Raw genomic sequence first — 22,962 nt, forward strand, 5'->3', positions numbered from 1 at the left:
TACCAGGACTGGAGTGCGGAGGTGGCGAGAAGGAGGGCGAGCTTTAACCGAGCCAAAGAGGTTTTGCACAAAAGGAAGGTGAGGTTTGGGATGCTGCAGCCGGCAAGACTATGGGTCACGTATCAGGAGAGACACTATTATTTTGAGACGGTGGAGGAAGCATGGTCCTTCATCAATGAAGAGAAACTGGACCGGAACTGAGGGACTGATGCTGCAGGGAATTGTTATTGTTATTGTTTTTGTTAATGTTATGGTGAAAGTGAATCGAGAAGTAAACAGGGAAGGGGGGGGACACTGGGGAAATGTGGGCGCCGGTGAGGGGGGAAAGGCGGGACATAGTCGAAGAATAGGGAAGGGGAGGGGGAGGGGAAAGGGAGCTGCACCATAAGAGGCAGGTTAGGTAAAGGGATGTTCCCGCGCCAGAAAGAATAAGGCGGGAAAACAGGCGCAAGGCGGATGGGAGTTCCCTCACACCGGGGGGGGGGGCCGAGGAGTGAGCAGGAGTAGCCGGGGTCAGTTGAAGTCAGCTGACTTACGGAAGTGATATGGGGGGAGCAATCAAGCTAGATAGGGATCTAGCGGTGGAGGGGGAAGGGGACAACTGGGTTGCTGCTGTGGAAATCGCTAAAGAGTGGGTGGTTGGGGGTGGAGTGCGACGCTGGGGGAGCGAGCGGGAGCGCGGAGGCGGGATATGGGACTGGCCTAGAGAAGGTAATGGCTAGTCGACACGGGAGGGGGGCAGGTAGCCCCCCAGTGAGGCTGATCACGTGGAACGTGAGAGGCCTGAATGGACCGATAAAAAGGGCCCGAGCGCTCGCGCATTTGAAAGGACTAAGGGCAGAGGTGGTTATGCTCCAAGAGACGCACCTCAAGGTGGCGGACCAAGTTAGGCTAAGGAAAGGATGGGTGGGACAGGTGTTCCACTCAGGACTGGATGCAAAGAAGAGAGGGGTGGCCATTTTGGTGGGGAAACGGGTAGCATTTGAAGCAAAGAACATTGTAGCAGACAGTGGAGGTAGATATGTAATGGTGAGTGGTAGGCTGGAGGGAATGGAGGTCGTGTTGGTTAATGTGTATGCCCCAAATTGGGACGATGCGGGGTTCATGAGACGGATGCTGGGGCGTATTCCGGACCTGGAGGCAGGAAATTTGATTTTAGGAGGGGACTTCAACACGGTGCTGGACCCGGGGCTAGATAGATCCAGCTCAAGGACCGGAAGAAGGCCGGCAGCGGCCAAGGTACTTAAGGGGTTTATGGACCAAATGGGGGGAGTGGATCCATGGCGATTTCTTAGACCCAGGGCTAGGGAGTACTCCTTCTTCTCCCATGTCCATAAAGTGTACTCCCGGATAGATTTTTTTTGTTTTAGGAAGGTCGTTGATCTCTAGGGTGGAAGAAGCTGAATACTCGGCCATAGCGGTTTCGGACCATGCCCCACATTGGGTGGACCTGGAAGTAGGAGAGGACAGGGAGCAGAGGACACTCTGGCGATTACATGTGGGTCTGATGGCGGATGAGGGAGTGTGTGCAAGAGTGAGGGGGTGTATTGAGAGATACCTGGAGGCCAATGACGACGGCGAGGTCCCTGTGGGAGTGGTCTGGGAAGCACTAAAAGCGGTGGTCAGAGGAGAGTGATTTCTATTGGGGCTTACAAAAGGAAAACAGGCCAAGGAAAGGGATAGACTACTGGGGGAGATTTTAAGGGTGGACAGGGAATTTGCAGAGACCCCGGAGGAGGAGCTGTACAGGGAGAGGAGACGACTCCAGACGGAGTTTGACCTTCTGACCACCAGAAAGGCGGAGGTACTGTGGAGGAAGGCACGGGAGGAGGTATGAATATGGGGAAAAGGCTAGTCGCCTGTTGGCGCACCAACTGCGAAAGAGGGCAGCAGCGAGGGAGATAGGAGGAATTAGGGATAAAAGGGGAGACACTGAGTGAAGGGCAGGAAAGATAAACGAGGTGTTTAAGACCTTTTATGAGGAACTGTATAGGTCTCAGCCCCCAGAGGGAGAGGAGGGGATGCGGCAGTTCCTGGACCAATTGAGGTTCCCGAAAGTGGAGGAGCAGGAGGTGGAAGGCCTGGGGGCACCGATTGAGGTGGATGAGGTTATTAAGGGACTGGGAAGCATGCAAGCAGGGAAGGCCCCGGGGCCGGACGGGTTCCCGGTGGAATACTACAGAAAATATGTGGACTTGTTGGCCCCGTTGTTGGCGAGGACATTCAATGAGGCCAGGGAAGGGGAGACTCTACCCCCGACGATGTCGGAGGCGACGATATCGCTAATTTTGAAGAGGGACAAAGATCCGTTGCAGTGCGGGTCCTATAGACCTATTTCACTATTGAACGTGGACGCCAAATTGCTGGCATCGAGGATAGAGGACTGTGTCCCGGGGGTGGTGCACGAAGACCAGACTGGGTTCGTAAAAGGGAGACAACTGAATGTTAACGTGCGACGACTATTAGGGGTGATAAAGATGCCCTCAGTGGAGGGGGAGGCAGAGATAGTGGCGGCAATGGACGCAGAGAAGGTATTTGATAGGGTGGAGTGGGAGTATTTATGGGAAGTGTTAAGGAGGTTTGGGTTTGGGAACGGGTTTATTCGCTGGGTTAGACTACTTTATGGGGCACCAACGGCAAGCGTAGTTACAGGTCGACATAGATCGGAGTATTTCCGATTATATAGGGGAACAAGACAGGGATGCCCGCTGTCTCCATCGTTGTTTGCATTGGCAATTGAACCTCTGGCCATGGCGTTGAGAGACTCCAGGAAATGGAGAGGGGTGACTAGAGGGGGAGAAGAACACCGAGTCTTGTTATACGTGTCGGACCCAGCGGGGGGGATGATGGAGGTTATGCGAATGTTGAGGGAGTTCGGGGATTTCTCAAGGTATAGGCTAAACATGGGAAGAGTGAATTATTTGTGATACATCCAGGGGACCAGAGTAGAGAGATAGAAGGCTTACCGCTGAGGAAAGTGGAAAGAAACTTCCGATACCTGGGGATTCAGATCGCTAGGAGCTGGGGAACCTTGCACAGACTTAATCTGACACGGCTGGTAGAACAAATGGAGGAGGACTTTAAGAGGTGGGACATGCAGCCTTCATCGCTGGCGGGCAGGGTGCAAGCAATTAAGATGATGGTCCTCCCGAGGTTCTTATTTGTATTCCAATGTCTCCCTATTTTAATCACCAGGACCTTTTTTAATAAAATAGACAGGAGCATTACGAGCTTTGTGTGGGCAGGGAAAGTTCCGAGAGTAAGGAGAGGGTTCCTTCAGCGCAGTAGGGACAGAGGAGGACTGGCACTACTGAACTTGGGAGATGATTATTGGGCCGCCAATGTGGCAATGATACGTAGATGGATGATGGAGGGTGAGGGAGCGGCGTGGAAAAGGCTGGAGAGAAGGTCCTGTAAAGGGACGAGTCTAGAGGCGCTGGTGACGGCACCGCTACCGTTCTCACCTAAAAAGTACACCACGAACCCGGTGGTGGCGGCAACACTGAACATATGGGGACAGTGGAGGCGACAGAGAGGGGTGCAGGGAGCCCTGGTGGGATCCCCTATCAGGAACAGCCATAGGTTCGCCCAGGAAGAATGGATGGAGGATTTCAGAGCTGGCACCAGTTGGGAATTAGGAAGGTGGGAGATTTATTCATAGATGGGACTTTTGCGAGTTTCGGAGCATTGGAGGAAAAGTATAAGTTACCCCGGGGAAATTTCTTGAGATATATGCATGTGAGGGCGTTTACTAGACAACAGGTGAGGGAATTTCCGCGGCTCCCGACACGGGATACAGGACAGGGTGCTTTCAGGGGTGTGGGTCGGAGAGGGCAAAGTGTCCGAGATTTACAGAGAGATGAGGGAAGAGGGGGAGGAGTTGGTGGGCGAACTAAAAGGAAAGTAGGAAGAAGAATTAGGGGAGGAGATAGAGGAGGGTATGTGGGCTGATGCCCTAAGCAGGGTAAACTTCTCTTCCTCATGCGCCAGGCTTAGCCTGATTCAATTTAAGGTGCTTACATAGAGCACACATAACGGGGGCAAGATTGAGCAGGTTTTTTGGAGTGGAGAACAGATGTGGGAGGTGTGGCGGGAGCCCGGCAAACCACGCACATGTTTTGGGCGTGCCCGGCACTGGAAGGATATTGGAAGGGAGTGACGGGAGTGATCTCGCAGGTGGTGAATGCCCGGGTCAAACCTAGCTGGGGGTTAGCTATATTTGGAGTTGCGGAAGAGCCGGGAGTGCAGGAGGCGAAAGAGGCCGATGTCGTGGCCTTTGCGTCCCTCGTAGCCCGGCGCAGGATCCTCCTCATGTGGAAGGAGGCGAAACCTCCCGGACTGGAGGCCTGGGTAAACCATATGGCGGGGTTTATTAAACTGGAGCAGATAAAGTTTGCCCTGAGAGGATCGGCTCGAGGGTTCACCAGGCGGTGGCAGCCATTTCTCGACTACCTAGGGGAACGTTAGAGGGAAGACAGATGACCAGCAGCAGCAACCCAGGGGGAGGGGTGGGGGGGGAGGAGGTTTAGTTGAATATAGGTCAATAGAGAATGAGGTTTTGTTACTTGTGTATTATTATTATTATTGTTAAAAAGTTAAAAATTTCTGTTTTGTTATTGTTATCGTTTCGTTTGTTTTGTAAGCGGGAAAAAAATGTTGTTCAGGGAAAAAATTTTCAATAAAATATATTTAAAAAAACAAAAAACAATTATACTACAGTAGGAAAGGTTGCTGACTGGTTGGCAAATCAACTCTGGCTGAGGCATTATCATGGAGAAAGCAACATGGAACTGTAGGCTCTCCAAGCTAGCAGCTAGCCCCAAAAACATGCAAGACTTGAACATCTTCCTTTTGTTTGCAGAGAACGGGTCCCCGCACATGAATGGGTGTCACTTCTAGCAAGTATAAATGAGCCACATTGCGAGCTTGGCTGGATATTTCAAATTGGTTGTTAGTGCAGCTATTAGCACACTCAAGATTGTTGTGACCATTTGAAATTTGGTTTTCTTTCATTTGTCCTGATGAGTGCAATACGAAAAGCTTTAGCAACATTTGTATCTTTTCAGTAAGATTAAAATGTAATTATTTTAATTCCGATATTCCAATCAGAGTTGACTTGCCAACCAGTCAGCACATTTTCTTCTTGTCGTATAAATTGTGATCATTTGAAATTTGACATTCTTGTGTTTGTCCGGATGAGTACAAGATGAAAAATTTTGGCAAAATGTTTCTCTTTTCAGCAGTATTCAACTTCTGTACTACAAATGTTTTAATATTTCCAATGATTCTTCTTTCAACACTTTTGTGCACAGTTAAAATGGATTTACCCCCACACACACACAGAGCCAAATGTATTAAACATATCAACAGAAGATGTAGATGACATTTACAAGATGCACACAATGTGAATAGCTTAAAGAGGTGGGAGAATGAGACATGTAAGAAGGAAAGCATCAATGAAAATGAAAATCGATTATTGTCACAAGTAGGCTTCAAATGAAGTTACTGTGAAAAGCCCCTCGTCGCCACATTCCGGCGCCTGTTCAGGGAGGCTGGTACGGGAATTGAACCATGCTGCTGGCCTGCTTTAAAAGCCAGTGATTTAGCCCAGTGTGCTAAACCAGCCCCTCAACTAATATAAACAAGGCAGAGTGAAGCTGGGTGCATCAGTCTCGGAACAGAGAAAAACAGGTTGTTATCAAAGGTAGCGGCTGCCTAGCAGTACGATGTGATAGGGGATGCCATCACCTCAAATGTCACATCTTTCCTTCACCAGAGCACTCCGCAGAGACACCAGTCCACATTGCCGGCATGGAAGGTGAATGCCATTATTCTGTGCAGAGAAGTTGTCTGATCTGCTGAGAGCCTCCATCGTTGCTTTGTTTTAGATTTACAACCTAGCTATGATTTGTCATGAGCTAACATTAAAATAAAGATTATTTCTTTTTAGAATAGCGTTGCCCAAGTGCCACGTGAAGAGTTGGAAAGGATTCAGCGTTATCTACAGACCACTTGCCTTGCTCAGAGGTAGAAAACCTTGTGTTTGTTGGCTCTTGGAGTCGAACAGTTGATGCTGGGGTAAAGATGGGAGGGGGAAGGAACCATTGCATTTATCATCAGTGCCTCCGGGCTAGGGAGGGAATTAAAAAGTAATTACTGCAGTGCCCTGTTTGAAGTTGAGAGTGATGGGGCTGTGCTTTGTCTTGGGAGTGTTGGGGCTGTGTCTTGTCTGACCTCGGGAGTGATGACACAGTGTCTTGTCTGAACTCGGGAATGTTGACGCTGTGTCTTGTCTGACCTCGGGAGTGTTGACGCTGTGTCTTGTCTGAACTCGGGAGTGTTGGAGCAGTGTCTTGTCTGACCTCGGGATTGTTGACGCTGTGTCTTGTCTGACCTCGGGAGTGTTGACACTGTGTCTTGTCTGAACTCTGGAATGTTGACGCTGTGTCTTGTCTGAACTCTGGAATGTTGACGCTGTGTCTTGTCTGACCTCTGGAGTATTGACGCAGTGTCTTGTCTGAACTCGGGAATGTTGACGCTGTGTCTTGTCTGACCTCGGGAGTGTTGGAGCAATGTCTTGTCTGAACTCGGGAATGTTGACGTTGTGTCTTGTCTGACCTCTGGAGTGTTGACGCTGTGTCTTGTCTGAACTCGGGAGTGTTGGAGCAATGTCTTGTCTGAACTCGGGAATGTTGACGTTGTGTCTTGTCTGACCTCTGGAGTGTTGACGCTGTGTCTTGTCTGAACCCGGGAGTGTTGGAGCAGTGTCTTGTCTTGTCTGAACTCGAGAATGTTGACGCTGTGTCTTGTCTGAACTCTGAAGTGTTGGAGCAGTGTCTTGTCTGACCTCGGGAGTGTTGACGCTGTGTCTTGTCTGAACTCTGGAATGTTGGAGCAGTGTCTTGTCTTGTCTGAACTTGAGAATGTTGACACTGTGTCTTGTCTGACCTCGGGATTGTTGACACTGTGTCTTGTCTGACCTCGGGAGTGTTGACGCTGTGTCTTGTCTGACCTCGGGAGTGTTGACGCTGTGTCTTGTCTGACCGCGGGAATGTTGACGCTGTGTCTTGTCTGACCTCGGGAGTGTTGACACTGTGTCTTGTCTGAACTCGGGAGTGATGACACTGTGTCTTGTCTGACCTCGGGAGTGATGACGCTGTGTCTTGTCTGACCTCGGGAGTGTTGACACTGTGTCTTGTCTGAACTCGGGAATGTTGACACTGTGTCTTGTCTGACCTCGGGAGTGATGACACTGTGTCTTGTCTGAACTCGGGAATGTTGACGCTGTGTCTTGTCTGACCTCGGGATTGTTGACACTGTGTCTTGTCTGAACCCGGGAGTGTTGGAGCAGTGTCTTGTCTTGTCTGAACTCGAGAATGTTGACGCTGTGTCTTGTCTGACCTCGGGAGTGTTGACACTGTGTCTTGTCTGACCTCTGGAGTGTTGACGCTGTGTCTTGTCTGAACTCGGGAGTGTTGACGCTGTGTCTTGTCTGAACTCGGGAGTGTTGACGCTGTGTCTTGTCTGACCTCGGGAGTGTTGGAGCAGTGTCTTGTCTGAACTCTGGAATGTTGACGCTGTGTCTTGTCTGACCTCGGGAGTGTTGGGGCTGTGTCTTGTCTGACCTCGGGAGTGTTGACACTGTGTCTTGTCTGACCTCGGGAGTGTTGACGCTGTGTCTTGTCTGACCTCGGGAGTGATGACACAGTGTCTTGTCTGAACTCGGGAATGTTGACGCTGTGTCTTGTCTGACCTCGGGAGTGTTGACGCTGTGTCTTGTCTGACCTCGGGAGTGTTGGAGCAGTGTCTTGTCTGAACTCTGGAATGTTGACGCTGTGTCTTGTCTGACCTCGGGAGTGTTGGGGCTGTGTCTTGTCTGACCTCGGGAGTGTTGACACTGTGTCTTGTCTGACCTCGGGAGTGTTGACGCTGTGTCTTGTCTGACCTCGGGAGTGTTGACGCTGTGTCTTGTCTGACCTCGGGAGTGATGACACTGTGTCTTGTCTGACCTCGGGAGTGTTGACGCTGTGTCTTGTCTGACCTCGGGAGTGATGACACTGTGTCTTGTCTGACCTCGGGAGTGTTGACGCTGTGTCTTGTCTGACCTCGGGAGTGATGACACTGTGTCTTGTCTGACCTCGGGAGTGTTGACGCTGTGTCTTGTCTGACCTCGGGAGTGTTGACGCTGTGTCTTGTCTGACCTCGGGAGTGATGACACTGTGTCTTGTCTGACCTCGGGAGTGTTGACGCTGTGTCTTGTCTGACCTCGGGAGTGATGACACTGTGTCTTGTCTGACCTCGGGAGTGATGACACTGTGTCTTGTCTGACCTCGGGAGTGATGACACTGTGTCTTGTCTGACCTCGGGAGTGATGACACTGTGTCTTGTCTGACCTCGGGAGTGATGACACTGTGTCTTGTCTGAACTCGGGAATGTTGACGCTGTGTCTTGTCTGACCTCGGGATTGTTGACACTGTGTCTTGTCTGAACTCGGGAGTGTTGACGGTGTGGCTTGTCTGAACTCAGGAGTGCTGACGTGTCTTGTCTGAATTCGGGTGTGTTGGGGCTGTGCCTTGTCTGAAGTCGGGTGTGTTGGGGCTGTGCCTTGTCTGAAGTCGGGTGTGTTGGGGCTGTGCCTTGTCTGAAGTCGGGTGTGTTGGGGCTGTGCCTTGTCTGAAGTCGGGTGTGTTGGGGCTGTGACTTGTCTGACCTCGGGAGTGTTGGAGCAGTGTCTTGTCTGAACTCTGGAATGTTGACGCTGTGTCTTGTCTGACCTCTGGAGTATTGACGCAGTGTCTTGTCTGAACTCGGGAGTGTTGACGCTGTGTCTTGTCTGACCTCTGGAGTATTGACGCAGTGTCTTGTCTGAACTCGGGAGTGTTGGCGTTGTGTCTTGTCTGAACCCGGGACTGTTGGAGCTGTCTCTCGTCTGACAAAGAACAAAGAAAAGTACAGCACAGGAACAGGCCCTTCGGCCCTCCAAGCCTGCGCCAACCATGCTGCCCGTCTAAACTAAAATCTTCTACACTTCCGGGGTCCGTATCCCTCTATTCCCATCCTATTCATGTATTTGTCCAGATACCCCTTAAATGTCACTATCGTCCCTGCTTTCATGACCTCCTCCGGCAGCGAGTTCCAGGCACCGACTACCCTCAGTGTAATAAAAACTTACCTCGCACATCTCCTCTAAACCTTGCCCCTCGCACCTTAAACCTATGCCCCCTAGTAATTGACCCCTCGACCCTGAGAAAAAGTCTCTCACTATCCACTCTGTCTATGCCCCTCATAATTTTGTAGACCTCTATCAGGTCGCCCCTCAACCTCCTTCATTCCAGTGAGAACAAAGAACAAAGACAAAGAAATGTACAGCACAGGAACAGGCCCTTCGGCCCTCCAAGCCCGTGCCGACCATACTGCCCGACTAAACTACAATCTTCTACACGAACAAACCAAGTTTATTCAATCTCTCCTCATAGCTAATGCCCTCCATATCAGGCAACATCCTGGTAAATCTCTTCTGCACCCTCTCTATAGCCTCCACAGCCTTCTGGTAGTGTGGTGACCAGAATTGAACACTATACTACAAGTGTGGCCTAACTAAGGTTCTATACAGCTGCAACACGACTTGCCAATTTTTATATTCAGTGCCCCGGCCAATGAAGGCAAGCATGCCGTATGCCTTCTTGACTACCTTCTCCACCGGTGTTGCCCCTTTCAGTGACCTATGGACCTGTACACCAAGAACTCTCTGGCTGACAATACTCTTGAGGGTTCTACCATTCACTGTATATTCCCTCCCTGTATTAGACCTTCCAAAATGCATTACCTCACATTTGTCCAGATTAAAGTCCATCTGCCATCTCTCCGCCCAAGTCTCCAAATAATCGAAATCCTGCTGTATCCTCTTGACAGTCCTCAACGCTATCTGCAATTCCACCAACCTTTGTGTCGTCCGCAAACATACTAATCAGACCAGTTACATTTTCCTCCAAATCATTTATATATACTACGAACAGCAAAGGTCCCAGCAGTGATCACTGCGGAACACCACTAGTCACAGACCTCCAATCAAAAAACCGTCTGACCACAGGAGTGTTGACATTGTGTCTTGTTTGACCTCACATTGTTGATGTGTATTGTATGAACCCAGGGGTGCTTGTACTGTGCTTCGTCCGAACACTGGAGTTTTGATGCTGTGTCTTGTCTGAGCTCCGGAGTGTGGGCACTGTGTCTAGCCAGAACTCGGGAGTGTTGGCGCTGTGTCTAGTCACAACTTGGGAGTGTTGGCGCTGTGTCTAGTCAGAACCTGGGAGTGTTGGCACTGTGACTAGTCAAAACTTGAAAGTTGGCACTATGTCTAGTCAGACCTCGGGCGTATTGGCAATGTGTCTCGTCAGAACCCGTGAGTGTTGGCGCTGTGTCTAGTCGGAACTTGGGAGTGTTGGCGCTGTGTCTAGTCAGAACTCGGGAGTGTTGGCGCTGTGTCTCGTCAGAACCCGTGAGTGTTCATGCTGTGTCTAGTCAGAACTCGGGCGTATTGGCACTGTCTAGTCAGAACTTGTGAGAGTTGGCGCTATGTCTAGTCAGAACTCGGGCATATTGGCACTGTGTCTCATCAGAACCCGTGAGTGTTGCCGCTGTGTCTAGTCAGAACCTGGGTGTGTTGGCACTGTCTAGTCAGAACCTGGGTGTGTTGGCACTGTGTCGAGTCAGAACCTGGGAGTGTTGGCGCTGTGTCTAGTCAGAACATGGGTATTTTGGCACTGTGTTTAGTCAGAACTTCGGAGTGTTGGATCTGTATCTAGTCCGAACTCGGGAGTGTTGGCGCTGTGTCTAGTCAGAACCTGGGTGTTGGCGCTGTGTCTAGTCAGAACTCGGGAGTGTTGGCGCTGTGACTAGTCAAAACTTGAAAGTTGGCACTATGTCTAGTCAGACCTCGGGCGTATTGGCAATGTGTCTCGTCAGAACCCGTGAGTGTTGGCGCTGTGTCTAGTCGGAACTTGGGAGTGTTGGCGCTGTGTCTAGTCAGAACTCGGGAGTGTTGGCGCTGTGTCTCGTCAGAACCCGTGAGTGTTCATGCTGTGTCTAGTCAGAACTCGGGCGTATTGGCACTGTCTAGTCAGAACTTGTGAGAGTTGGCGCTATGTCTAGTCAGAACTCGGGCATATTGGCACTGTGTCTCATCAGAACCCGTGAGTGTTGGCGCTGTGTCTAGTCAGAACCTGGGTGTGTTGGCACTGTCTAGTCAGAACCTGGGTGTGTTGGCACTGTGTCGAGTCAGAACCTGGGAGTGTTGGCGCTGTGTCTAGTCAGAACATGGGTATTTTGGCACTGTGTTTAGTCAGAACTCTGGAGTGTTGGCGCTGTGTCTAGTCGGAACTCGGGAGTGTTGGGGCTGTGTCTAATCAGAACCTGGGAGTGTTGGCGCTGTGTCTAGTCAGAACTCGGGAGTGTTGGCGCTGTGTCTAGTCGGAACTCGGGAGTGTTGGGGCTGTGTCTAATCAGAACCTGGGAGTGTTGGCGTTGTGTCTAGTCAGAACTTGGGAGTGTTGGCGCTGTGTCTAGTCAGAACCTGGGAGTGTTGGCGCTGTGACTAGTCAGAACTTGGGAGTGGTGGCACTGTGACTAGTCAGAACTCGGGAGTGTTGGCGCTGTGTCTAGTCAGAACCTGGGAGTGTTGGCGCTGTGTCTAGTCAGAACTTGGGCGTGTTGGCGCTGTGTCTAGTCCGAACTCTGGAGTGTTGGCGCTGTGTAGTCAGAACTCGGGAGTGTTGGCGCTGTGTCTAGTCAGAACTCGGGAGTGTTGGCACTGTGACTAGTCAGAACCTGGGAGTGTTGGCACTGTGACTAGTCAGAACTCGGGAGTGTTGGCGCTGTGTCTAGTCAGAACCTGGGAGTGTTGGCGCTGTGTCTAGTCAGAACTTGGGCGTGTTGGCGCTGTGTCTAGTCCGAACTCTGGAGTGTTGGCGCTGTGTAGTCAGAACCCGGGAGTGTTGGCGCTGTGTCTAGTCAGAACTCGGGAGTGTTGGCACTGTGACTAGTCAGAACCTGGGAGTGTTGGCGCTGTGTCTAGTCAGAACTCGGGAGTGTTGGCGCTGTGTCTAGTCAGAACTCGGGAGTGTTGGCACTGTGACTAGTCAGAACCTGGGAGTGTTGGCGCTGTGTCTAGTCAGAACTCTGGAGTGTTGGCGCTGTGTCTAGTCAGAACTCTGGAGTGGTGGCGCTGTGTCTCGTCAGAACTCGGGAGTGTTGGCACTGTGTCTAGCCAGAACATGGTAGTGTTGGCGCTGTGTCTAGTCAGAACTCGGGAGTGTTGGCGCTGTGTCTACTCAGAGCCTGGGAGTGTTGGCGCTGTGTCTAGTCAGAACCTGGGAGTGTTGGCGCTGTGTCTAGTCAGAACTCGGGAGTGTTGGCGCTGTGTCTAGTCAGAACTCGGGAGTGTTGGCGCTGTGTCTAGTCAGAACTCGGGAGTGTTGGCGCTGTGTCTAGTCAGAACTCGGGAGTGTTGGCGCTGTGTCTAGTCAGAACTCGGGAGTGTTGGCGCTGTGTCTAGTCAGAACCTGGGAGTGTTGGCGCTGTGTCTTCTCTGAACTCGTGAGTGTTGGCGCTGTGTCTAGCCAGAACATGGTAGTGTTGGCGCTGTGTCTAGTCAGAACTAGGAAGTGTTGGCGCTGTGTCTAGTCAGAACTCGGGAGTGTTGGCACTGTGACTAGTCAGAACTCGGGAGTGTTGGCGCTGTGTCTAGTCAGAACTCGGGAGTGTTGGCGCTGTGTCTAGTCAGAACTCGGGAGTGTTGGCGCTGTGTCTAGTCAGAACTCGGGAGTGTTGGCGCTGTGTCTAGTCAGAACTCGGGAGTGTTGGCGCTGTGTCTAGTCAGAACTCGGGAGTGTTGGCGCTGTGTCTAGTCAGAACCCTGGAGTGTTGGCGCTGTGTCTTCTCTGAACTCGTGAGTGTTGGCGCTGTGTCTAGCCAGAACATGGTAGTGTTGGCGCTGTGTCTAGTCAGAACTCGGAAGTGTTGGCGCTGTGTCTAGTCGGAACTCGGGAGTGTTGGGGCTGTCTCTAATCAGAACCTGGGAGTGTTGGCGCTGTGTCTAGTCAGAGCCTGGGAGTGTTGGCGCTGTGTCTAGTCAGAACTCTGGAGTGGTGGCGCTGTGTCTAGTCAGAACTCGGGAGTGTTGGCACTGTGTCTAGCCAGAACATGGTAGTGTTGGCGCTGTGTCTAGTCAGAACTCTGGAGTGTTGGCGCTGTGTCTAGTCGGAACTCTGGAGTGGTGGCGCTGTGTCTAGTCAGAACTCGGGAGTGTTGATGCTGTGTCTAGCCAGAACATGGTAGTGTTGGCGCTGTGTCTAGTCAGAACTCGGGAGTGTTGGCGCTGTGTCTAGTCGGAACTCGGGAGTGTTGGCGCTGTGTCTAGTCAGAACACGTGAGTGTTGATGCTGTGTCTAGTCGGAACTCGGGAGTGTTGGCGCTGTGTCTAGCCAGAACATGGTAGTGTTGGCGCTGTGTCTAGTCAGAACTCGGAAGTGTTGGCGCTGTGTCTAGTCGGAACTCGGGAGTGTTGGGGCTGTCTCTAATCAGAACCTGGGAGTGTTGGCGCTGTGTCTAGTCAGAACTCGGGAGTGTTGGCGCTGTGTCTAGTCAGAGCCTGGGAGTGTTGGGGCTGTCTCTAATCAGAACCTGGGAGTGTTGGCGCTGTGTCTAGTCAGAACTCGGGAGTGTTGGCGCTGTGTCTAGTCAGAGCCTGGGAGTGTTGGCGCTGTGTCTAGTCAGAACCTGGGAGTGTTGGCGCTGTGTCTAGTCAGAACTCGGGAGTGTTGGCGCTGTGTCTAGTCAGAACTCGGGAGTGTTGGCGCTGTGTCTAGTCAGAACTCGGGAGTGTTGGCGCTGTGTCTAGTCAGAACTCGGGAGTGTTGCCGCTGTGTCTAGTCAGAACTCGGGAGTGTTGGCGCTGTGTCTAGTCAGAACTCGGGAGTGTTGGCGCTGTGTCTAGTCAGAACCTGGGAGTGTTGGCGCTGTGTCTTCTCTGAACTCGTGAGTGTTGGCGCTGTGTCTAGCCAGAACATGGTAGTGTTGGCGCTGTGTCTAGTCAGAACTAGGAAGTGTTGGCGCTGTGTCTAGTCAGAACTCGGGAGTGTTGGCACTGTGACTAGTCAGAACTCGGGAGTGTTGGCGCTGTGTCTAGTCAGAACTCGGGAGTGTTGGCGCTGTGTCTAGTCAGAACTCGGGAGTGTTGGCGCTGTGTCTAGTCAGAACTCGGGAGTGTTGGCGCTGTGTCTAGTCAGAACCCTGGAGTGTTGGCGCTGTGTCTTCTCTGAACTCGTGAGTGTTGGCGCTGTGTCTAGCCAGAACATGGTAGTGTTGGCGCTGTGTCTAGTCAGAACTCGGAAGTGTTGCCGCTGTGTCTAGTCGGAACTCGGGAGTGTTGGGGCTGTCTCTAATCAGAACCTGGGAGTGTTGGCGCTGTGTCTAGTCAGAACCTGGGAGTGTTGGCGCTGTGTCTAGTCAGAACTTGGGAGTGTTGGCACTGTGACTAGTCAGAACTCGGGAGTGTTGGCGCTGTGTCTAGTCAGAACTCGGGAGTGTTGGCGCTGTGTCTAGTCAGAACCTGGGAGTGTTGGCGCTGTGTCTAGCCAGAACATGGTAGTGTTGGCGCTGTGTCTAGTCAGAACTCTGGAGTGTTGGCGCTGTGTCTAGTCGGAACTCTGGAGTGGTGGCGCTGTGTCTAGTCAGAACTCGGGAGTGTTGATGCTGTGTCTAGCCAGAACATGGTAGTGTTGGCGCTGTGTCTAGTCAGAACTCGGGAGTGTTGGCGCTGTGTCTAGTCGGAACTCGGGAGTGTTGGCGCTGTGTCTAGTCAGAACACGTGAGTGTTGATGCTGTGTCTAGTCGGAACTCGGGAGTGTTGGCGCTGTGTCTAGCCAGAACATGGTAGTGTTGGCGCTGTGTCTAGTCAGAACTCGGAAGTGTTGGCGCTGTGTCTAGTCGGAACTCGGGAGTGTTGGGGCTGTCTCTAATCAGAACCTGGGAGTGTTGGCGCTGTGTCTAGTCAGAACTCGGGAGTGTTGGCGCTGTGTCTAGTCAGAGCCTGGGAGTGTTGGGGCTGTGTCGAGTCAGAACTCGGGAGTGTTGGCGCTGTGTCTAGTCAGAGCCTGGGAGTGTTGGCGCTGTGTCTAGTCAGAACCTGGGAGTGTTGGCGCTGTGTCTAGTCAGAACTCGGGAGTGTTGGCGCTGTGTCTAGTCAGAACTCGGGAGTGTTGGCGCTGTGTCTAGTCAGAACTCGGGAGTGTTGGCGCTGTGTCTAGTCAGAACTCGGGAGTGTTGCCGCTGTGTCTAGTCAGAACTCGGGAGTGTTGGCGCTGTGTCTAGTCAGAACTCGGGAGTGTTGGCGCTGTGTCTAGTCAGAACCTGGGAGTGTTGGCGCTGTGTCTTCTCTGAACTCGTGAGTGTTGGCGCTGTGTCTAGCCAGAACATGGTAGTGTTGGCGCTGTGTCTAGTCAGAACTAGGAAGTGTTGGCGCTGTGTCTAGTCAGAACTCGGGAGTGTTGGCACTGTGACTAGTCAGAACTCGGGAGTGTTGGCGCTGTGTCTAGTCAGAACTCGGGAGTGTTGGCGCTGTGTCTAGTCAGAACTCGGGAGTGTTGGCGCTGTGTCTAGTCAGAACTCGGGAGTGTTGGCGCTGTGTCTAGTCAGAACTCGGGAGTGTTGGCGCTGTGTCTAGTCAGAACTCGGGAGTGTTGGCGCTGTGTCTAGTCAGAACCCTGGAGTGTTGGCGCTGTGTCTTCTCTGAACTCGTGAGTGTTGGCGCTGTGTCTAGCCAGAACATGGTAGTGTTGGCGCTGTGTCTAGTCAGAACTCGGAAGTGTTGCCGCTGTGTCTAGTCGGAACTCGGGAGTGTTGGGGCTGTCTCTAATCAGAACCTGGGAGTGTTGGCGCTGTGTCTAGTCAGAACCTGGGAGTGTTGGCGCTGTGTCTAGTCAGAACTTGGGAGTGTTGGCACTGTGACTAGTCAGAACTCGGGAGTGTTGGCGCTGTGTCTAGTCAGAACCTGGGAGTGTTGGCGCTGTGTCTAGTCAGAACTTGGGAGTGTTGGCACTGTGACTAGTCAGAACTCGGGAGTGTTGGCGCTGTGTCTAGTCAGAACTCGGGAGTGTTGGCGCTGTGTCTAGTCGGAACTCGGGAGTGTTGGGGCTGTCTCTAATCAGAACCTGGGAGTGTTGGCGCTGTGTCTAGTCAGAACTCGGGAGTGTTGGCGCTGTGTCTAGTCAGAACTCGGGAGTGTTGGCGCTGTGTCTAGTCAGAACCCTGGAGTGTTGGCGCTGTGTCTTCTCTGAACTCGTGAGTGTTGGCGCTGTGTCTAGCCAGAACATGGTAGTGTTGGCGCTGTGTCTAGTCAGAACTCGGAAGTGTTGCCGCTGTGTCTAGTCGGAACTCGGGAGTGTTGGGGCTGTCTCTAATCAGAACCTGGGAGTGTTGGCGCTGTGTCTAGTCAGAACCTGGGAGTGTTGGCGCTGTGTCTAGTCAGAACTTGGGAGTGTTGGCACTGTGACTAGTCAGAACTCGGGAGTGTTGGCGCTGTGTCTAGTCAGAACTCGGGAGTGTTGGCGCTGTGTCTAGTCAGAACTCGGGAGTGTTGGCGCTGTGTCTAGTCAGAACTCGGGAGTGTTGGCGCTGTGTCTAGTCAGAACTCGGGAGTGTTGGCGCTGTGTCTAGTCAGAACCTGGGAGTGTTGGCGCTGTGTCTTCTCTGAACTCGTGAGTGTTGGCACTGTCTAGTCAGAACCTGGGAGTGTTGGCGCTATGTCTAGTCAGAACATGGGAGTGTTGGCGCTGTGTCTAGTCAGAACACGGGAGTGTTGGCGCTGTGTCTTCTCTGAACTCGTGAGTGTTGATGCTGTGTCTCGTCAGAACCTGGGAGTGTTGGCACTGTGTCTAGCCAGAACATGGTAGTGTTGGCACTGTGTTGTGTCAGAACTCTGGCGTATTGGCACTGTGTCTAGTCAGAACTCGGGCGTATTGGCACTGTGTCTAGTCAGAACTCGGGAGTGTTGGCGCTGTGTCTAGTCAGAACCCGGGAGTGTTGGCACTGTGTCTAGTCAGAACTCGGGTGTGTTGGCGCTGTGTCGAGTCAAACTTGGGAGTGTGGGGGCTGTGTCTTGACAGGTGAATTAATGTTTGACTAGTCTTGGATGAGACAAGATAATTATGAACACAGTGTACATTTAGCCACGGCTTAGTTATAAAAGTCTCACTTTAGCCAGAGGAGTAATAATTTTTCCTTTTCTTTCAGACACCAAAGATTGTACTCCCTGCTGGACAGGTTCCGTACGACAGTTGCGGCTGAGACAGTTAGCCCGTCCCCAATTGTGACCTCTCACCCGCTGGATGGAGACAGACTAGCCTCCATGGAATCTATCATTGTGGAGAAAGTGAGAGCACTGGGGATTACGATTCCTCTTGGGGTTTTTGAAGATTCGCTTTAAATTGAGTGAGAATAGCTGAGGCTGGTTCATAGGCTAATTGTTTCTGTTTTGGTGCAGCATCTGTGGAAGCTGGTGGGGGTAGACTCAGAAGATAGACTCGGCAAAGTTTCTTTGAATGACAGTTTCCATTTGTTGCCGGAAAAACATTTCCTTTTGTGAATCTTCTTGGATGGGATCAAAGAATGATCTTTAAGAGGTTTTTAGCAAAATAATGGGTTTTGATTAGGTGAATAGAGAAAGAGAGTCCTCTGCATGATGAGTCAGTGATCATAGGCCATTAACCACGAAAGATGAGAATTCGAAGAAATGTCTTTATTCCAAATGTTGATTGACCATGGAGTGTTTTGTTGCAGCTAGTGTCTGAGACCATTGCATTTTTTAAGGGAAACATGGGTACATATTTGAATCAACTGAGGGTGTAAGTACTGATGGAGTGTTTTATAATGGAATTAGTTTTGAATTGCTCTACCCAAGAGTTAACACAAAGTCCAAGGGCTGAATGGTATCCTTCTGTATTGTGAACCTCCATGATCTAATTGCCTTCGGCAGTGGTTTCAAACTCTTCTGTGTTGGAGGCACCTGGGCAGACTGACACAGTCCTGTCACATAAAGCTGATGAAATGACTTTTTTAGGATTTGAATGCCCTCCACAGACTGTTTCTGGTCTCCAGCTTAAAGAATTGCTGCCACAGCTAGGTTAATACAGGAAAGTGAAACAAGGTCTCACACACAAAGTAATGATTTTCAGAGGGAGTACTAAATCCATTATTCTCATTTGGTGTACAGCTGTGGCTCAGTGGGTGACACTCTTGTCTCGGAGTCAGATGGTAAAGACTCCCAAGTCTTTGGAAAGCACGCTGGCACAAGTGATTAGCACTGTGGCTTCACAGCGCCAGGGTCCCAGGTTCGATTCCCTGCTGGGTCACTGTCTGTGCGGAGTCTGCACGTTCTCCCAGTGTCTGCGTGGGTTTCCTACGGGTGCTCCAGTTTCCTCCCACAGTCCAAAGACGTGTAGGTTAGATGGATTGACCATGATAAATTGCCCTTAGTGACCAAAAAGAAGGTTAGATGGGGTTATTAGTTTACGGGGATAGGGTGGAAATGAGGGCTTAAATGGGTCGGTGCAGACTCGATGGGCCGAATGGCCTCCTTCTGCACTATGTTCTAAGTCCCATTGCGGACTTGACCTTAAAAATCAAGGTTGAGGTATCTGAGGGATAAAATTACATGGACGGAATTCCCTCCAGGATCCTATCAGCCCCAACCCAGATGCAATTTTAAGGTAGGGCTGGGACAATAGCTTGTCCATGCCCCTATTAGAAGGTCCTTAAGTGGCCACTTGAGGGTCGTTTCCTGTCCAGCCTCAATTTTTATGCTGCTGGACACTGGTTGAATCAGGGTGCCAAATAGAAAAAGTCTTCACTCTCGAGCTAAATAGTCCAGGACTTGGGATGGGGGAGTGCTCCAGGATACTCCAGGAGCAAAAAAAGAAATCCTTTTGTTTTAATAGATTGCTTATCCCTAATTTCCCCCATTCTCTGTACCAAAGATCTGTTATTTTTTAGCCATCTGTGCGCAGTCAAGAGCCACAAGTTAACTTTTAGACTCCAGTGGTTCCAGTGCAGGTGGAGGCATTTGGCCCTCTGTGTCTGTGCTAGAACTCTTCAATGTAATATTGGAAAGTTCTTAACTTTTGATGTCAGTGAACAAGGATTATGAGGTGGTAAGAGGGGGAATGCTTGCTTCTATGACCCTGTAAAGTTAAATATGTTCAAACTGTTTTCTTGTGTGACAGGACTGGTATGTGTCACTTATTAAATGGCAGTGCTGCAGCAAGTTAAATACGGCTTTAATGGAGTGCACTGAACTACTTGATAAACTTCCTGAAGATGACCTCTGCTCTGTCATGACATCTAAGGTAATGGCTTGTCCAGGCTGTGCAGGATTAGTTTTCCTGCTTCATTCCTTTACCATCCATACATATGGGGAATTGAGCACAGGTTGAACACAACAGCAGCTTCAGCATCTTGCATTTTGGTGCAGTGCCATAAAACAAAGACTGAAATGTTTCATGGGAGAGTGACAAAAACGTTAATGCTGAGCCAGAGATGGAAATATTCGAAGTGGTCCAAAGTTTGGCCCAAGCGGTTGGTTTTAGGAGGGTCTTCTAGCAGGAGACCTCCGGTACTTTGGGTGCAGGAGACCTCCGGTACTTTGGGTGCAGGAGACCTCCGGTACTTTGGGTGCAGGAGACCTCCGGTACTTTGGGTTGCACGCCATCCTTTGCCATCTCTTTCGTTGTTTCTGGGTATGGAGGGATTTTCCTATGAGGAGTGGTTGAGTAGATTGGGCCTGTACTGATTGGAGTTTAGAAGAATGAGAGGCGACCTTATTGAGACATCTCAGATTCTCGGGGGGCTTGAAAGGGTAGATGCTGAGAGGATGTTTCCTCGTGAGGGATAGTCTGGGACCAGAGGACATAATCTCAGATGAAGGGGTCGTCCATTTAAGACGAGATGAGGAGGAATTTCTTCTCTGAGGTAGTAAGTAGTAAGTGGGAATTCGTTACCGCAGAGAGCTGTGGATGCTGGGTCGTTACGTATGTTCAAGGCTGAGATGGACAGATTTTTCATCAGTAAGGGAATCAAGGGTTATGGGGATAAGGTGGGAAAGTGGGGTTAATGATCATCAGATCGGTCATGATCTGATTGAATGGCGGAGCAGACTCAATGGGCCAAGTGGCCTACTTCTATATCTTTTGGTCTTCTTCACACTTGGGTGAAAACGTGACTCAGAGTTTGCTGCCAAATTACCAGCAAATTCAATGTCTGATATTGTTATTAATGTATAGATTGTGCAGCAAATTGCGGTAAGGAGGTTCTATCCTGTGCATTGCCAATCTCCAGATTTCTGGACAATTTGTGTTTCTCTGCTTTTTAAAAAAATATATATTTTATTGAAATTTTTTTCCAGACAGCAATTTTTCCCCTCTTACAAAGCAAACGTAACAATAAAGAAATTTTTAACAATACACAAATAACAAAACCCCATTATCTTTTGACATAAACTAAACTAAACCCCCCCCCCCCCCCCCCTCCCCCCTGGGTTGCTGCTGCTGGTCATCTGTCTTCCCTCTAACGTTCCCCTAGGTAGTCGAGAAATGGCTGCCACCGCCTGGTGAACCCTTGAGCCGACCCTCTCAGGGCAAACTTTATCTACTCCAATTTAATGAACCCCGCCATATCATTTACCCAGGCCTCCAGTCCGGGGGGTTTTGCCTCCTTCCACATGAGGAGGATCCTGCGCCGGGCTACTAGGGACGCAAAGGCCACAACATCGGCCTCTTTCGCCTCCTGCACTCCCGGCTCATCCGCAACTCCAAATAGAGCTAACCCCCAGCCTGGTTTGACCCGGGCCTTCACCACCTTCGAAATCACTCCCGTCACTCCCTTCCAATACCCTTCCAGTGCCGGGCACGCCCAAAACATATGTGCATGGTTTGCCGGGCTCCCGCCACACCTCCCACATCTGTCCTCCACTCCAAAGAACCTGCTCAATCTTGCTCCCGTTATGTGTGCTCTATGTAGCACCTTAAATTGAATCAGGCTAAGCCTGGCGCATGAGGAAGAGGAATTTACCCTGCTTAGGGCATCAGCCCACATACCCTCCTCTATCTCCTCCCCTAGTTCTTCTTCCCACTTTCCTTTTAGTTCGCCCACCGACTCCTCCCCCTCTTCCCTCATCTCTCTGTAAATCTCGGACACTTTGCCCTCTACGACCCACACCCCTGAAAGCACACTGTCCTGAATCCCCTGTGTCGGGAGCAACGGAAATTCCCTCATCTGTTGTCCAGTAAACGCCCTCACCTGCATATATCTCAAGAAATTTCCCCGGGGCAACTTATACTTTTCCTCCAATGCTCCCAAGCTCGCAAAAGTCCCATCTATAAATAAATCTCCCACCCTCCTAATTCCCAACTGGTGCCAGCTCTGAAATCCTCCATCCATTCTTCCTGGGGCAACCTATGGTTGTTCCTGATTGGGGACCCCACCAGGGCTCCCCGCGCCCCTCTCTGTCGCCTCCACTGTCCCCAGATATTCAATGTTGCCGCCACCACCGGGTTCGTGGTAAACCTTTTAGGTGCGAACGGTAGCGGCGCCGTCACCAGCGCCTCTAAACCCGTCCCTTTACAGGACTTTCTCTCCAGTCTTTTCCACGCCGCTCCCTCACCCTCCATCATCCATTTACGTATCATTGCCACATTGGCGGCCCAATAGTAATCGCCCAAGTTCGGTAGTGCCAATCCTCCTCTGTCCCTACTACGCTGAAGGAACCCCCTCCTTCTCTCGGAACTTTCCCTGCCCACACGAAGCTCGTTATGCTCCTGTCTATTTTATTAAAAAAGGTCTTAGTGATTAGTATAGGGAGACATTGAAATACAAATAAGAACCTCGGGAGGACCATCATCTTAATTGCTTGCACCCTGCCCGCCAGCGACAGAGGCTGCATGTCCCACCTCTTGAAGTCCTCCTCCATTTGTTCTACCAGCCATGTCAGATTAAGCCTGTGCAAGGTTCCCCAGCTCCTAGCGATCTGAATCCCCAGGTATCGGAAGTTTCTTTCCACTTTCCTTAGAGGCAAGCCTTCTATCTCTCTACTCTGGTCCCCTGGATGTATCACAAATAATTCACTCTTCCCCATGTTTAGCCTATACCTTGAGAAATCCCCGAACTCCCTCAACATTCGCATAACCTCTATCATCCCCCCCGCTGGGTCCGACACGTATAACAATAGGTCATCTGCGTATAACGAGACTCGGTGTTCTTCTCCCCCTCTAATCACCCCTCTCCATTTCCTGGAGTCTCTCAACGCCATGGCCAGAGGTTCAATTGCCAACGCGAACAACAATGGAGACAGCGGGCATCCCTGTCTTGTTCCCCTATATAGTCGGAAATACTCCGATCGTTGTCGACCCGTAACTACACTTGCCGTTGGAGCCCCAGAAAGAAGTCTAACCCAGCTAATAAACCCGTTCCTGAACCCAAACCTCCTTAACACTTCCCATAAATACTCCCACTCCACCCTATCAAATGCCTTCTCTGCATCCATTGCTGCCACTATCTCTGTCTCCCCCTCCACTGGGGGCATCATTATCACCCCTAATAGTCGTCGCACGTTAACATTCAGTTGTCTCCCTTTTACGAACCCAGTCTGGTCTTCGTGCACCACCCCCGGGACACAGTCCTCTATCCTCGATGCCAGTACCTTTGCCAACAATTTGGCGTCCACGTTCAATAATGAAATAGGTCTATAGGACCCGCACTGCAACGGATCTTTATCCATCTTCAAAATTAGCGATATCGTCGCCTCCGACATCGTCGGGGGTAGAGTCCCCCCTTCCCTGGCCTCATTGAACGTCCTCACCATCAACGGGGCCAACAAATCCACATATTTTCTGTAATATTCCACCGGGAACCCGT

General features: G+C 51.0%; 1 protein-coding gene across 10 annotated transcripts in view; it reads left to right on the forward strand.

The window, feature by feature from the left end:
• htt (huntingtin) overlaps positions 1–22,962 on the forward strand; it is a 310,292-nt gene that overhangs the window by 217,372 nt on the left and 69,958 nt on the right. For all 10 annotated transcript variants that reach the window (XR_011948987.1, XM_072515702.1, XM_072515706.1 and 7 more), the window contains 3 exons: positions 5,951–6,027; positions 17,290–17,428; positions 19,278–19,400. Coding sequence is in view for 9 of the 10 variants with exons in the window: in XM_072515702.1 (XP_072371803.1) it covers positions 5,951–6,027; positions 17,290–17,428; positions 19,278–19,400 (339 nt within the window). In the remaining variant the exon portion in view is untranslated. The remainder of the gene's footprint in view (positions 1–5,950; positions 6,028–17,289; positions 17,429–19,277; positions 19,401–22,962) is intronic.

The sequence above is a fragment of the Scyliorhinus torazame genome, chromosome 9 (genome assembly GCF_047496885.1).
Source record: "Scyliorhinus torazame isolate Kashiwa2021f chromosome 9, sScyTor2.1, whole genome shotgun sequence".
Taxonomy (NCBI): Eukaryota; Metazoa; Chordata; class Chondrichthyes; order Carcharhiniformes; family Scyliorhinidae; genus Scyliorhinus; species Scyliorhinus torazame.